Source organism: Erinaceus europaeus, chromosome 2 (assembly GCF_950295315.1).
Source record: "Erinaceus europaeus chromosome 2, mEriEur2.1, whole genome shotgun sequence".
NCBI classification, from domain to species: Eukaryota; Metazoa; Chordata; class Mammalia; order Eulipotyphla; family Erinaceidae; genus Erinaceus; species Erinaceus europaeus.
In genome coordinates this window covers 184,888,848-184,903,232 of record NC_080163.1, presented here as the reverse complement: position 1 = coordinate 184,903,232, position 14,385 = coordinate 184,888,848, and the positions used below count along the sequence as shown (strand labels likewise).

The window sequence follows — 14,385 nt, the reverse complement described above, 5'->3', positions numbered from 1 at the left end:
CTTCCTTCCTAAGCCATTCGTATAGCTGTTATAACTTCTGAGTGTGCTCCTTTTTCCTGTTCCCTTTCAGTTAAGGGAACCAGGACATGACTTACCCAAGTATTCCCCCAAATTTTCTTCCTTCTCAGTGATGGGGCAAAAACAAAGATTTCTGGTAACAAAAGTTCTGGGTCCCAGTGGGATTTAGAGCCTTCTGGTCATCTTCTAACATTTTCCCCTTTGGAATAATGGACAGAAAAATCCTTTTGGAGTACAGAAGGAAGGAGTTCTAGCTTCTGAAATTGCTTTTCTTTTTTAATATTTATGTATTCCCATTTGTTGCCCTTGTTGTTTTATGTTGTTGTTGATGTCATCATTGTTGGATAGGATATAGGGAAATGGAGAGGAGGGGAAGACAGAGAGGGGAAGAGAAAGGCACCTGCAGACTTGCTTCACTGCTTGTGAAGTGACTCCCCTGCAGGTGGGGAGTCAGGGGCTGGAACCGGGATCTTTACTCCAATCCTTGTGCTTTGTACCACGTGCACTTAACCCGCTGCACTACTGCCCAACTCCCTGTAATTGCTTTTCTATTGGACATATATGTTGCCTGGCTGATTCATACCCCCAGCTTTTAGAGACAAGTAGGATAGGGCTTTCCCAAGTAGTATAAGGCTCTGGAGAGGTAAGGAAAATTCATTTCTTTCTCTTTTTCTTGCTCATGTGAAATATTTTATTTACCAGTATTAATTAGAATATGAAAGAGAGATAAACCATAGCACTGTTCATTTCTGGCACATGGTGGGGCCAGAGATTGGGACCTCTGCAGCCTCAAACATGAAAATTCTGTACTCTCTTCTGCACCCCATGAGGAATTTTGGTCCATATCCCCAAGTGGGATAAAGAATAGTGAAGCTGGGAGTCGGGCGGTAGTGCAGTGGGTTAAGGACACGTGGCGCGAAGTGCAAGGATCGGAGTAAAGATCCCGGTTCCAGCCCCTGACTCCCCACCTGCAGGGGAGTCACTTCACAAGCAGTGAAGCAAGTCTACAGGTGCCTTTCTTTCCCCCTCTGTCTTCCCCTCCTCTCTCCATTTCTCTCTAACCTATCCAGCAATGATGACATCAATAACAATAATAACTACAACAATAATGAAAAATAGCAAGGGCAACAAAAGGGAAAATAAATAAATATTTAAAAAATTAAAAGAATAGTGAAGCTTCCAATGGAGTACTTGGGATATGGAATTCTGGTGGGGATCATATGGAATTATACCCCTCTTATTCTACAATCTTGCTAATTATTATTAAATCACTACTCAAAAAGAAAAAAGAAAAAAATTAATAAGTAGAATTAAGGTATAAAGAAAATCCTGTGCTCTGAAGCTGAGCCATCTCCCTAGTCCCCACAATCACACAGTGAGAAAAAAAATACACACATGCAAAAATGTTAAACTATATTTAATAGCCTTTTATCATTGCTAATGATTTGAAACATATATTTTTCCTGTAAACTCTAAAAATACATAGAAAATTTTTCTCTAATCAGCCTAGCTCTCTAATTTTGCTGAACAAAGTCCGTCTAGAGCTCTACCCATGTCAGAAATTGGCTAGCCTAATTAGCTGATTATGGGCCTACCTGCTCCAGAACTGATGGCTAATCAGCCTGATTCATGGTACCTGTGAGCTCTGCCCCCCCCCCCCGCCCCCGCCGGAACTGACTCTGAAGCAAATTTGTGAATGATGAAAAATAAAAAATAAAAAAAAAGGCTAGTGAGATGGCTCAGTGGTAGAGGATATGCCTTATAGATATGAGGCTCTGGGTTTGCTCCTTGGCACCACATTATGAATGAAGCAGTACTGCTTTCTTCCTTTCACCTTTTATTTGCTTGTCTCTTTTTCTCTGTCTCTTTCATGTTTTCTCATCCCCAAGAGGAAAAAACTGGGTTGACTCAACGGTAATGTGCATACATATATTTTCAAGAATTTAGAGTAATTAAATATGGAAGTAAGGTAGAAGATAGCATAAATTTCAAAATCAAATTTTTTGAACTATATGGAGGTGTAACAGTTGTAAGAAAGAATGGGACTTGTAAATATTGCTACAAAACATTAAGTCTGAGCCATTTCAAAATGGAAAGTAAAGAAATTAAAAGGAATATAAATGTGACACATAAATTTCAAAATACTATACATTTATGAAATATTGAATGTATAAGGCAAAAGCATAAAAAAGGATAGAGCTTAAGAATCATAAAGAAGGACAAAATTAAAAAGGATGACTTAGGACCTAGTGGGGGTTGTATTGTTATGTGGAAAACTGAGAAATATTATGTACAAACTATTGTATTTACTGTCAAATGTAAAACATCCCCCAACCCCACAACCCCCCCCAAAAAAAAGGGACAAAAATACTGAAAGCAGGCTGTAAAAGAACCAAGGAATGTTGGTATCTAGAAACCAGAAAAGGATACTCACCCTCAAAAATTTATAAAAGGTAAACCATAACATAGGAAGAGTATCTGGAAATGGCAAAGTAATCTAAGGTATTCATATCATCTTTCACTTTAGAATATTACACACTTTGGGGCTGGTGATGGATCACCTCATGGAGCACACACATCATATGCAAGAACCTAGGTTCAAGCCTCCAGTCCCTACCTGTTGGGGGGAAGCTCCATGAGTAAAGAAACAGTGCTGCACATGTTTTTCTTTCTGTCTCTCCCTCTCTTTCTTACCCTCAATAAGTAAATAAATAAATAAATAAATAAATAACCTCCAGGAACAGTGGAGTCATGTAAACACCAAGCCTCAGAGATAGTCATGGTAGGGGAAAAAAGGGGGGGAGGGGAATCTACAGCCTTCAAAGCCTCCTAGAAGCAGACAGGAACAGACACAACTCTGTACTCTGGGACATCCAGAGCTCCAGACCACGTGAACTCCAGCAGGACACTGAAAATTCCTAATCCTTGAAGAAGTTGGGTCAGGATTTTGTGATGATGGCAAATTTAGGAACCAAAATTATGTGAAAGTGAACCTGGAAAGGAAATCTCTATGCAAGAACTCTGAGGAAACCACCAAGGCAGCAACGCCCTCAGGTCCCTACCTATGGACCTATGGACAGGGCATGCTGTCCCCACTTGGACCACAGAGGAAATTGGGATTTTCCTGCAGGAATGGGAATCAATGCACATGAGAGACATGACTGGGAACAGAAGACCAGCACATATGATGGCTCACAAATTGAAGGCCAGGGGCCTATTCAAAACCATGAGACAGTGCTTCCTGCTCTTTCAGAGTCTGCAGGATTTGTATCACACATTTCAGGAAATCAACCAGAAGCCCCGCAGCCAACTCTTGCCATGTCCTTTTGGACGAGCTCTGCAAGGGATCCTGCAAGACAGAAAAGAGCCTGACCTCTCGAGACCTCTCTGGATAGATAAGGTCTATGTGCCCCCTACCCAGAAGTCCTCCCTCCTTGGACACAACCTATGATCACTGCCATCCCTGAAAGCTTGGAGAAGCAGCCCTGTGTACCCCTGCAACTGAAGGACCCTCAGCTATAAGAATGTTAATCATGGAAGACCCAGAAATGGCCCCACAAGCCTATAGTTGTTTCCAGCTACTCTCCCTGCAACCTGATATCCCCAGTGATCATCCTCTGAGTGACACTAACACAAATCCAAAAGAGATCATCAGCATCTGGGGAGATAGCTCAACTGACAGAGCATTACCCTTATAGGCCTGTCTCAGAGTGTGGCTCTGGTTTGTCTCCTTCTGTTCCACGGGAAACTATTCTATCTGATATAATAAAATAAATCATGAACTTTGACTGGGTTTGGTGTGTTGCGCCAAAGTAATGGACTCTGGGAGGCGCTGGGAGTCACTTTCTGTTCCTGGTGTAGTAGGTGGAGGAGGACCTACGCTGGGGTTAGAATGTTTTGCAGAAAAATGAGAAACTTTTACATGTACTAATGACATTAAACCATTAATCATATGCTAAATAAAGAAATAAATCAATTAAAAAAAAAACAGAAAAAATCTACAGCCTTAAAGAAAAGAAAACCCTGGAGTGTGAGCCAGGTTTGAGCTCAGCCCCCATCACATTAGAGGAAGCTACAGTGCTGTGGTGTTTTTCTCTCCCTGTGTCTGTTTCTCTCTTTATGAAAAAGTCAGCCCAGAGTGTTGAAGCCCTAGTGATGATTTAAAAGAAAATCTTAGAAATTTTAAGTTTCAACCCTCAGAACAACCATCATGTGACTTTCTAATTCTGAACTTTCTTTTAATCCACTCACCTGAACAATGCCCCTTAAACATTTCTTCCTCTACCACCCATGGCTCCTCTTCCTTTTCCAATTTGAAGATCACATCTGGTTTGGTGAATTGACAGCCTATTAAGGAACACAATAAAAAGTTTTAATGTAATGCTGAAGATAATTTTCTAAATCTTGGGATGGATTCCAAAAGCTTGAGGGCTTAACCAGGAGGAAGAAGGGAGAATTTCTAGAAGCAATTAGCATTTACCCTAAAAAGGAGCACATAAAATTATATAAAGAAAATGAAGCCTTGTTGGACCTGGAAAATTAAAGTCTTTACACATTTTAAAAATGGTAAGAAATTTTATGTGTAGTTGCAAAATTACCCTTACCCACTATGACTAGGTTGCTATAGTTCTCCAGCATCACATCCCGATACAAGTTTCTCTGAGCAGGTTTCATTTGCTGCCATTCCTCCTGGGTGAAGTCCACTGCTACATCCTTAAATGTCACTATTTCCTGAAAAATTATATTAATTAATATGAAGTTAAAAAATTAATGCCATGGTCAAAACATGTAAAAATTTCATTAACTGGTATCCTGGGATCAATGTTAATAAAAATGGCTTTTATACCCCTTTCCCTTATTAGGGAGCTATTCTCTTCCCTGATTCAACTTTCTGGTCCTTTTCCCAGCCATGACATCATCTCCCCAGACAATAATTAGGATCCACCTGCATATGAGATTTCAGGCTCAGGCAAAAACAAACAAACAAACAAACAAAAATACTAGTATAGCTACAGGACCTTTGAAATATAACTAAAATATGCCTACTAGCTATCTACAAAATGGAGGAACCCCCCCCCCCCCAACCCTTCATCTGCACTATTCCAGCCTTTAGGTCGATGACTGGTCAACAATTTGTTTGGCTTTGTATGTTAACTCTCTTTTCAGCCACCAGGTTCCAGATGCTAGCAGGATGCGACTAGATTTACCTGGACAGACAACCCCACCAATGTGCCTTGGAGCTCACTTCCCCAGAGCCCTTCCCCACTAGGGAAAGAGAGAGACAGGCTGGGAGTATGGATTGACCTGTCAACACCCATGTTCAGCAGGGAAGCAATTACAGAAGCTAGACCTTCCACCTTCTGCATCCCACAATGACCTTGGGTCCATACTCTCAGAGGCTTAAAGAATAGGAAAGCTATCAGGGGAGGGGATGGGATACGGAGATCTGGTGTAACTGTGCGAAGATGTACCCGTCTTTTCCTATGGTTTGGTCAATGTTTCCTTTTTATAAATAAAAAATTAAAAAATGACTTATCATATGTCATTAATTTTGTATTATATGATGAAGGGAAACAAACCATAGTAAAAATAATCTGTGATAATATGAAATAAGATACAATAGTTTGACATGTGATATACAATAGTTTGTATACGCATAACATTTCTACGTTTTCCACATAACAATTCAAACCCCACTCCTCTTCTGCCATCATGTTCCTGGACCTGAACCCTCCTCCCTTATTCCAGATTTTTTTACTTTGGTGCAATACACCAACTCCAGTCCAAGTTCTGCTTTGTGTTTTCCCTTCTAATATTGTTTTTCAACTTCTGTCTATGCGTGAGATCATCCATATTCATCCTTTTGTTTCATCCTTTTGTTTCTGATTTATCTCATTTAAGACGATTCCTTCAAGCTCTATCCAAGATGGGGTGAAGAAGGTGAATTCACCATTTTTATTAATTGAGTAGTACAAGTGCCTGAATATTCTATAATTTTCCTTGTCTAGATTTTCACCACATTAGTTTTTGCCAACTTAACTATAGGTTATCATAACCCAATGAAACTGCACTGCAAAACAATGTAGAAAACAAACAAATGCTTAAAACATACAAGAGAACTGGTCATATCCTCTTCTTTTCCAAAAAGGGCAGTCTTGACAATGCCAAGCTGACAAAAGAGAAAAAAAAAAAATATATATATATATATATACTTTAGATATTCAGACAAAGTAGCATAGAAATCTTCAACATAGGGGCCGGGTGGTAATACAGTGGGTTAAGTGCACATGGTGCAAAGTGCAAGGAGCAACTCAAGTATCCTGGTTCAAGCCCCCTACACCCCACCTACAGGAGGGTGTCACTTCACAAGCGATAGAGCAGTCTGCAGGTGTCTTTCTCTCCCCCTCTTTATCTCCTCTCCTCGCCTCTCTCTATTTCTCTCTGTCCTATACAAGAATGACAGCAATAACAACAACAATAACAAGGGCAACAAAAGTGGAAAAAATGACCTCTAGGAGCAGTGGATTCATAGTGCAGGCACCGAGCCCCAGTGATAACCCTGGAGGCAAAAATAAATAAATCTTCAACACCAGGTATCTTTGAGATCTCTTATAATAGCAGGGGTAGATAGCATAATGTTTATGCAAAGAGACTCTCATGCCTAAGACTCCAAAACCCCAGGTTCAATCCCCCATACCACTAGAAACCAGAGCTGAGAAGTGTCCTGGTGGTAATAACAACAATAAGTATCACTTATAATAGTCCTCAGGGCATTTGGATATGTAAATCACCATTAAGACATAATGACAATTTTTTTTTATTACCAGGGCTATTACTGGGATCAGTGTCTGCACAGTAAATCCACTCCTGATGGCCTTTTCTACCTTTTTTTTTCTAATTTGCTAGGAGAGAAATTGAGAGGGGTGAGGAGAGAGAGAGAGAGAGAGAGAGAGAGAGAGAGAGAGAGAAGGATACCTGTGGCCCTGCTTCACTACTCAAAACTTCCTCCCTGCAGCTGGGGAGAGAGGGCTTGAACCCAGGTCCTTGTGCCTGGTGTGTTCAACCAGGTCAGTGCACCACTATCTGGCCCCTAATGATAACTTTTTTCATTGCCACTGGGATTTCACTGCTCTAGGTTTACTTTTTCAGACAGAAAGAGACATAGAGAGAGGAAGAGAAGGAAATACACACAGCACTGAATCTTCCTCCAGTGCAGTGAGGGCTGGGTTTGAACCTGGACTGCACATGGAAAAACAGGTTTTGGTCATGGGAATGGTGTTTAAACTATACTCCTATTAATGCACAACCTTGTAAATCACTATGTATTCAATATATCAAGGAGAAAACAGATTGAATGTCTTCCGTTCTTTAAATGTCTAGATTTCAGTTCTCAGGATATACTCATTTAATCTAAGCACTTAATGTTTGTTTGTTTTTATCGCTGGAGCTCGGTGCCTACACTATGAATCCACACCTCCTAAAAGCTATTTTTTCCATTTTGTTGCCCTTGTTGTTGTTATTGCTGTTGATGTTGTTGGATATGACAGAGAGAAATGGAGAGAGGAAGGGAAGACGGGGAGAGAAAGATAGACACCTGCAGACCTGCTTCACTGGGTAGCCAGGGGCTTGAACCAGGATCCTTGAGCAGTCCTTGTGCTTTGTGCCATGTGCTCTTAACCTGCTGCGCTACCACCTGGCCCCCACACTTAATGTTTCAAATTGATAAACTGATTGAATTTAGACACTGGGCTTAAGTTGTTAAACATTTCTAAAAATAATGTTTTTTCAAATATTAAATTACCTATGATCTTAGACCACATAGAGCAGAATCAACTGGTCCTGCCATTATCTAAGATATAGTTATGGAATCTTCAATGTAAACCAAGCTCTCAAATAACCTGGTTATAACAATAATTATCTATTGCCTTCTTAAACTCTAAGATAGCACAGAACCTTCCCCATTCTCTTTTTTAAAATCTGCATTTCTCCCAGTCCTAGAACCTCTGGGATTTTGATAGTATTTCTTCATGCTTCTCTTGATCCCCTACTCTGTGATGCTGCCTCTGTTGACCTCAACTAAATCAATGCAACCAATGCCACCAATGCAACCAATGCCACCAATGCCACCATGCCACTTCATACTGTATCCAGAGATGCCAAACCTGATATGCCAACCTTAAAACTGCAATAATCTGGTGAGACCTTTCCTGACTCATGGGACTACCTAGTTCTATTTCAAGTGGTACACTCCCTAACAAAGTTACAGACCCTAGATATATACCAGGGCCTAGGGTACAGGGTACAAGCACACATGTATCCATAATTTAGGGGAAACTATATACCTCAAAGTGCTCAACAGGCTGCTATGATTAGACTTAGACTTAATAAGCCCAACAAACAAGTAGAAAGACTTAAAGATACATGTAGTGTCTAATTAAATATTTACTACTTAGGCCTAGATACCCCCTCTCCTCTACCCCCTATTTCACTTCCCTCAATCACTTTTTTTTTATTTTTCCCTTTTGTTGCCCTTTTTTATCGTCATTGTTGTTATTGCTGTTGTTGTTGTTGGATAGGACAGAGAGAAATGGAGAGAGGAGGAGAAGACAGGGAAGGGGAAAGAAAGACAGACACCTGCTGACCTGCTTCACTGCCTGTTAAGTGACTCCCCTGAAGGTGAGAAGCCAGGGGCTCGAACCAGAATCCTGATGCTGGTCCCGTGTGCTTTGCACCATGTGTGCTTAACCTGCTGCGCCACCACCGGGCTCCCTCCCTCAACCACTTTAACTACTCAATTAACTACACAATAGGAAGAGATATCTCCTAATTTCTCCAGACAGCAATAGCATTAATGCCAATAGATATACTGGATATATATATATAAACTAAAGGACCATTTTTGTCCCCTATGATGACCTCTATTATAATCATCAAACAAGTAAAACGCAGTAAAGCTTAAGGTTAACTTAGGTCCTACTTAAACCCTAGGTCTATTCCCTCCCCAACTTAAGGGCCCAGAAACCCAGTACCAGCTGGGATACAACAAATGACATTCAATGATTTAACAATGGGGCCATGATCGTATAGTGGTTAGTACTCTGGGTAGTGATTTAACAATGGGGAGAGAGTCTAACTTCATCAGATAAAGGACTACAAAATTTGGATAAGGGCAAGAGACTGTATCACTTTAATAGTGGCCTTTTTGGTCAATATCAGGCTACCCCATCATCTGGGGATCTAGTCAGGGAATCCTTGGATTCTCCAAAACATATATGATAGTTCTAGTTCTCTACTAAAACTTTCTCCACCATCACTAGTCATGTCCATAAGGAACATCATCCTAAGTCTTTTTGTGGGCCTCTATAGAACCTTGCCTTGACTATAGAAAAGCGATGGTAGGGATTGTCCCACCCTCTGAAGGGAGGCTGGGTCAGCCTACTCTGCCACTTGAGGAAGACTGGTCCTGAAATGAGTACAGCCTAGAATGTTCCTAGCTATGACTATGTACTGCAAGTTCAGACTGACAGGGACTCAAAGGTTACACAGGCTCTTGTGCTAAATATGGATATATATATGGGCCCTAGGTCAGATCAATAGTTAATGGTATTTATATACTTACCTCAAGTTTGGGAACTACTCTCTGCCCTAATGCAGCTGTCTAGCCCTACTCTAAACTCCATCTTCCCAGACAATAATTTTAGTATACCTATATGTTAGTTATCAAGCTCAGGCAAAAATTGGGTCATGGGTCCCTTGGAACATATCTAAAGTAGACTTCCTAGTTTCTTCCCACACAAAGACCCATAGTTTCATTTGCTCTATTCCTACCTTTGGGTTCCTGTTTATTGAACAATTTGTCCTACCACCATTCAGCACCAAATTGCAGATGCTATTATGATTCTATCCTGACTTCCTGGGGAGATGACTTCATCAATGTGCCCTGAAGTCTCCATGGCCCTACCCCACTAGGGAAAGATAGAAATGGGCTGTGAGTATGGATAAATCTGTCAAAGTTGATGTGCAGTGGAGAAGCAATTATAGAAACTAGGCCCTCTATCTTCTGCACCCCATAAAGAATTTTGGTTCATACTCCCAGAGAGATAAAGAATAAGGAAGTTTCCAATGGAGGGGATGGGTCATGGAACTCTAGTTGTGGGAACTGTATAGAATTGTACCCTATTATCTTACAATTCTGTTAATCATTATTAAATCTCTAACAATTTTTTAAAAGATGATAAATTTTGTACTATCTGTATTTACCACAATTTAAAAAAATCCATGCACACATGCTAATGCAACTATCACTACTAATTTGGAACATTAAAAGTCAGAAGAAAATAATGTATTAGATTAGACTAACATAGAAATCAGATGGTAGTTTGAGGTTCAAGAGTTCTAAAATCTTGTCTGGGTTTTGATAAGTGTGTGTGTGTGTGTGTGTGTGTGTGTGTGTCAGTGTGTGTATATGAGGATATGTACAAAAATCAAAGCTGTGAGGAGAGAAAATAAAGGGAAGGTAAAGTGACATACAAAACATAATAAACAGAAACTTAAATTCTTATGTGGGTAATCACAATATTTGTGAATGAATTATACTTACCTTTTGAAATGATAGTCAAACAAGACAAAGAGGACAGGGCTAGTAATCTGTTCTTTACAAGAGACACCTGAAATATAAAGACATAAAGAGAAAAGATCTGAAAAATGAAGTTCCTGCAAAAAAAAGAAAAAAGAAGTTCCTGAAATATACACTATCAAGACTTGTAAAGCAGAGAACTTAGACTAAAAGGCATACATGAAGATAAAGACCACGTATCGGGAGTCGGGCAATAGCGGAGCGGGTTAAGCACACATGGCGCAAAGTGCAAGGACCAGCTAAGGATCCGGTTTGAGTCCCAGCTCCCCACCTGCAGTGGGGTCCCTTCACAAGCGGTGAAGCCGGTCTGCAGGTGTCTATCTTTCCCTCCCCCCTCTGTCTTCCCCTTCTCTCTCTATTTCTCTCTGTCCTAACAACAACATCAATAAAAACAACAATAAAAAATAAGAGCAACAAAAGGGAAATAAATAAATTTTTTTTTAAATCCTTTCTAAAAAAAAAAAAACCCCAGGTATTTTGGGACCAGGTGGTGGTGCACCGGTTGAGCACACATGTTACAATGTGAAAGGGCTCAGGTCCGAGCCCCTGGTCCCCACCTGCAAGGAGAAAGCAGGGTTGCAGGTGTTTCTCTTCCTTTCTATCCACCCCTCCCCTCTCAATTTCTGTCTGTCTGTCTGTCTCTATCCTATAAATAAATTAAGATAATTAAAATTTTCAAAATCATGTATCTTAATATACTGGATTGGAATCTTGGTGCCAATTTTTCACTTCAGTAAGATTACACACTCACCTACTATGATGTCATCCTGACTTCCCTGGGTAGACAACCTCACCAATGTGTTCTAGAAACTCCCCAGAGCCCTACCCCACTTGGAAAAGATAGAAATATGCTGGGGATATGGATCAACTTGCTAATGTCCATGTTCAGCTGAGAAGCAATTACAGAAGCCAGACCTCCCATTTTCTGCATCCCATAAAGAATTTTGGTCCATACTCCCAGAGATAAAGAGTGGGATATGGAACTCTGGTGGTGGGAACTATAAGGAATGGTACCCATATCTTAGAATTGGGCTAGGCCACCTGTAACATACTCAGTTGGATGCACAATTTATCCGTATCTTAGAATCTTGTTAATCATTATTAAATCACTAATAAAGAACTTTAAAAAAGATTACACTTTGTTTTACCATCCCACTCTGGGTATAATTGATATTAAGCCCAGTATTGTGACTGTTTTTTGTCTAGTAAATATATTTGGGCACAGATATTTTAAGGATGTGCTCTGGTGATCCAATATGAAAAAGACATGTCCGGGCAACCATTACCTTCTTACCTGAGCTATGTAAGAACACAGAGTAGATCTGAATCTGCTCTGCAGCCCAGCCACTAGTTAGATCTTAGTGACCCTGCTCAAACATTCAAACATGCATAATGCTTGCTTTGCTGTGCCACTAAATTTAGGGGTGCATGATTATCATAACAGATAATTAAGATCAAAACTAGGTGGATCTGGTGATTAGACCGTACATAAACAGGCCCATGCACTACTTATGAAAAAAGAAAAAAAAACATAAAGCTACTTCAGAAACAGCTTAGAGGGGCTGGGCGGTGGTGCACCTAGTTGAGTGTCTCTCTACCTCTCTTTCTATCACCCTCTCCCCTTTTTCTATCTCTAGCCAATAAATAAATGTATTTTTAAAAGGAAGCAAATCATATGATTTTAAGACAATGAATCCAGATAATATGACCAAGGGAAACTGGAAAATAGGGAAACAAGGTCAAGAATTGCTGCAGTGTGTGCGAGGATTGTGTGTGTGGGGCGTGGGGGAAGCAGCAAAAGAAACCAAGTGTATGTTACCATCAGGAGGTGATGATCAAACAGAAAACCCAAACACAGCATAAAAAAATATATATATTTTTTCCCATGTAGTTGAAATCAACGCTGGGAGCCAAGAATCTCTCCCTCTACAGATATCAGGAAAAGGCCTCCCCACACACCTCACAGTGACTGACACTTCATGCACATGCCATGGCATCACACACACAGCAACACACACACACACACACACACACACACACACACACACACACACACACACACACATCACACACACAGCAACACACACACACACACACACACACACACACACACACACACACACACACACACACACACACACACACACACACACACACACACACACACACACACACACACACACACACACACACACACACACACACACACACACACACACACACACACACACGCCTTAAGACTCCGCCCCGTCAGCCATGGCAGCGTCTCCGGACCAACTCGACGCGCAGTTTCTTGGTGACCCGCTGGGAGGCCCAGGCTCCTCGGCAGAAGCGGCGACCACCCCTTGGCGCCGGCCTGCCCACCGACGTCCCAGGGCACAACGCCACCACCCATAAGACCCCACAGCCCAATTCGACTCCCGGCCCAGACGAACCAGTGAGGAGGCAGCGAAGAGGCGGCGAAGGGCTGCGATTCGCCTCTGTGACGCGCGAGTCCCTGAAGCGGTCGTCTCGCGTGGCCCCGAACCCGGTGCCTTAAGGCGGATTCCGTGGGTCCCGCGCGAGACCACATTTCCCAGAGGGCCCGAGGGCCGGTCTCGCCTCTCGCGGGCGCTCGCGCGTGTCGTCACAGCTGGCGGGACCGTTAGAGGAGGCGAGAGCCGCACCGCCCACAGTTGGACGCTCAGACCCGCGCGGGGAGGAGAGCGGCCGCTTGGGGGCTTGTGAGTGAGAGGGTCCCGCGGCGGGTTTGTGCGGCCTGTTTGGTGCGGAGAGAGCTGTCGTCCCGATTTCTTTTCCTGTTTGTCCCGCTAGTCCTTGGACTGCAGTGATGTCTGCGGGGCTGGGCAAGATGCCCCTTCCATCTCTATCCCTGTAGGTGTGTGTGTGTGGGGGGGGAGCTGGCGTGACTTCTGACCTTTTGGGGGGGCAGGTGGGGCAGGCAGGTGAAAGGGTGCAACAAGAAAACCTGGGTGTCTCACACCTCTCTTCTCCCAGTTCGACCCTTCTTGAGGTATCCACCAGGAAGGATGTATAGTGAGCATCTGCAAGCAATGTCCAGGGTATATTGAACTTTTCTATTTGCTTTGTTTCTGGAAGCTAATTCTTTTTTTCTTTTGTTTTTAGATTTTATTTTATTTATTAGTGAGAAAGATAGGCAGAAAGAAGGAAAGAACCAGACATCACTCTGGTACATGTGCTACTGGGGATTGAACTCAGGACCTCATGCTTGAGAGTCCACGCTTTATCAACTGCGCCACCTCCCAGACCACTGGAAGCTTAATTCCTGACATCTGTATATTCTCCACTTGGAGGGAAAGGATAGTCAGGCCTGGTTTTAAAGACCAATGCCCCCTCCATCTACTTAATCTTACTTTGCTTGGAAATTTACTTCTGCTTACTCAGTTTTTTGTTTTTTTTCCCCCTTTGGGGGTTGGAGAGATAGCATAATGGTTCTGCAAAAGACTTTCATATCTGACTCTGAGGTCCTAGGTTCAGACCCCAGCACCACCATAAGCCAAAGCGGAGCAGTTCTCTCGTGTCTCTGCCTCTGTCCATATATTATGCATCTTATAAAATAATGAATAAAATTTTTAAAGTTGTATTTTATTATTTATTTGTATTATTTTTTATATTTACTTATTCCCTTTTGTTGCCCTTGTTTTATTGCTGTAGTTATTATTGTTGTTGTTATTGATGTCATTGTTGAATAGGACAGAGAGAAAAGGAGA

The 14,385-nt window shown here is 41.8% G+C and overlaps 1 protein-coding gene across 4 annotated transcripts in view; it reads right to left on the bottom strand.

Annotated features, from left to right (window-relative positions):
• The window catches only part of LOC103126387 (zinc finger protein 568), a 55,679-nt gene extending 41,640 nt beyond the window's left edge, over positions 1-14,039 (bottom strand). The window contains exons 1-5 of one of the 4 annotated variants that reach the window (XM_060185812.1): positions 13,090-14,039; positions 10,619-10,685; positions 6,131-6,187; positions 4,623-4,749; positions 4,270-4,365 (exon numbers count right to left, since the gene is read on the bottom strand). In XM_060185812.1, the coding sequence (XP_060041795.1) occupies positions 4,270-4,365; positions 4,623-4,749; positions 6,131-6,145 (238 nt within the window). In that variant the 5' untranslated portion in view covers positions 6,146-6,187; positions 10,619-10,685; positions 13,090-14,039. Of the gene's footprint in view, positions 1-4,269; positions 4,366-4,622; positions 4,750-6,130; positions 6,188-10,618; positions 10,686-13,089 lie in introns of those variants that run through there. The other 3 variants (XM_060185810.1, XM_060185811.1, XM_060185817.1) reach the window with 3 other exon arrangements.
• Positions 14,040-14,385: the final 346 nt, after the last annotated feature.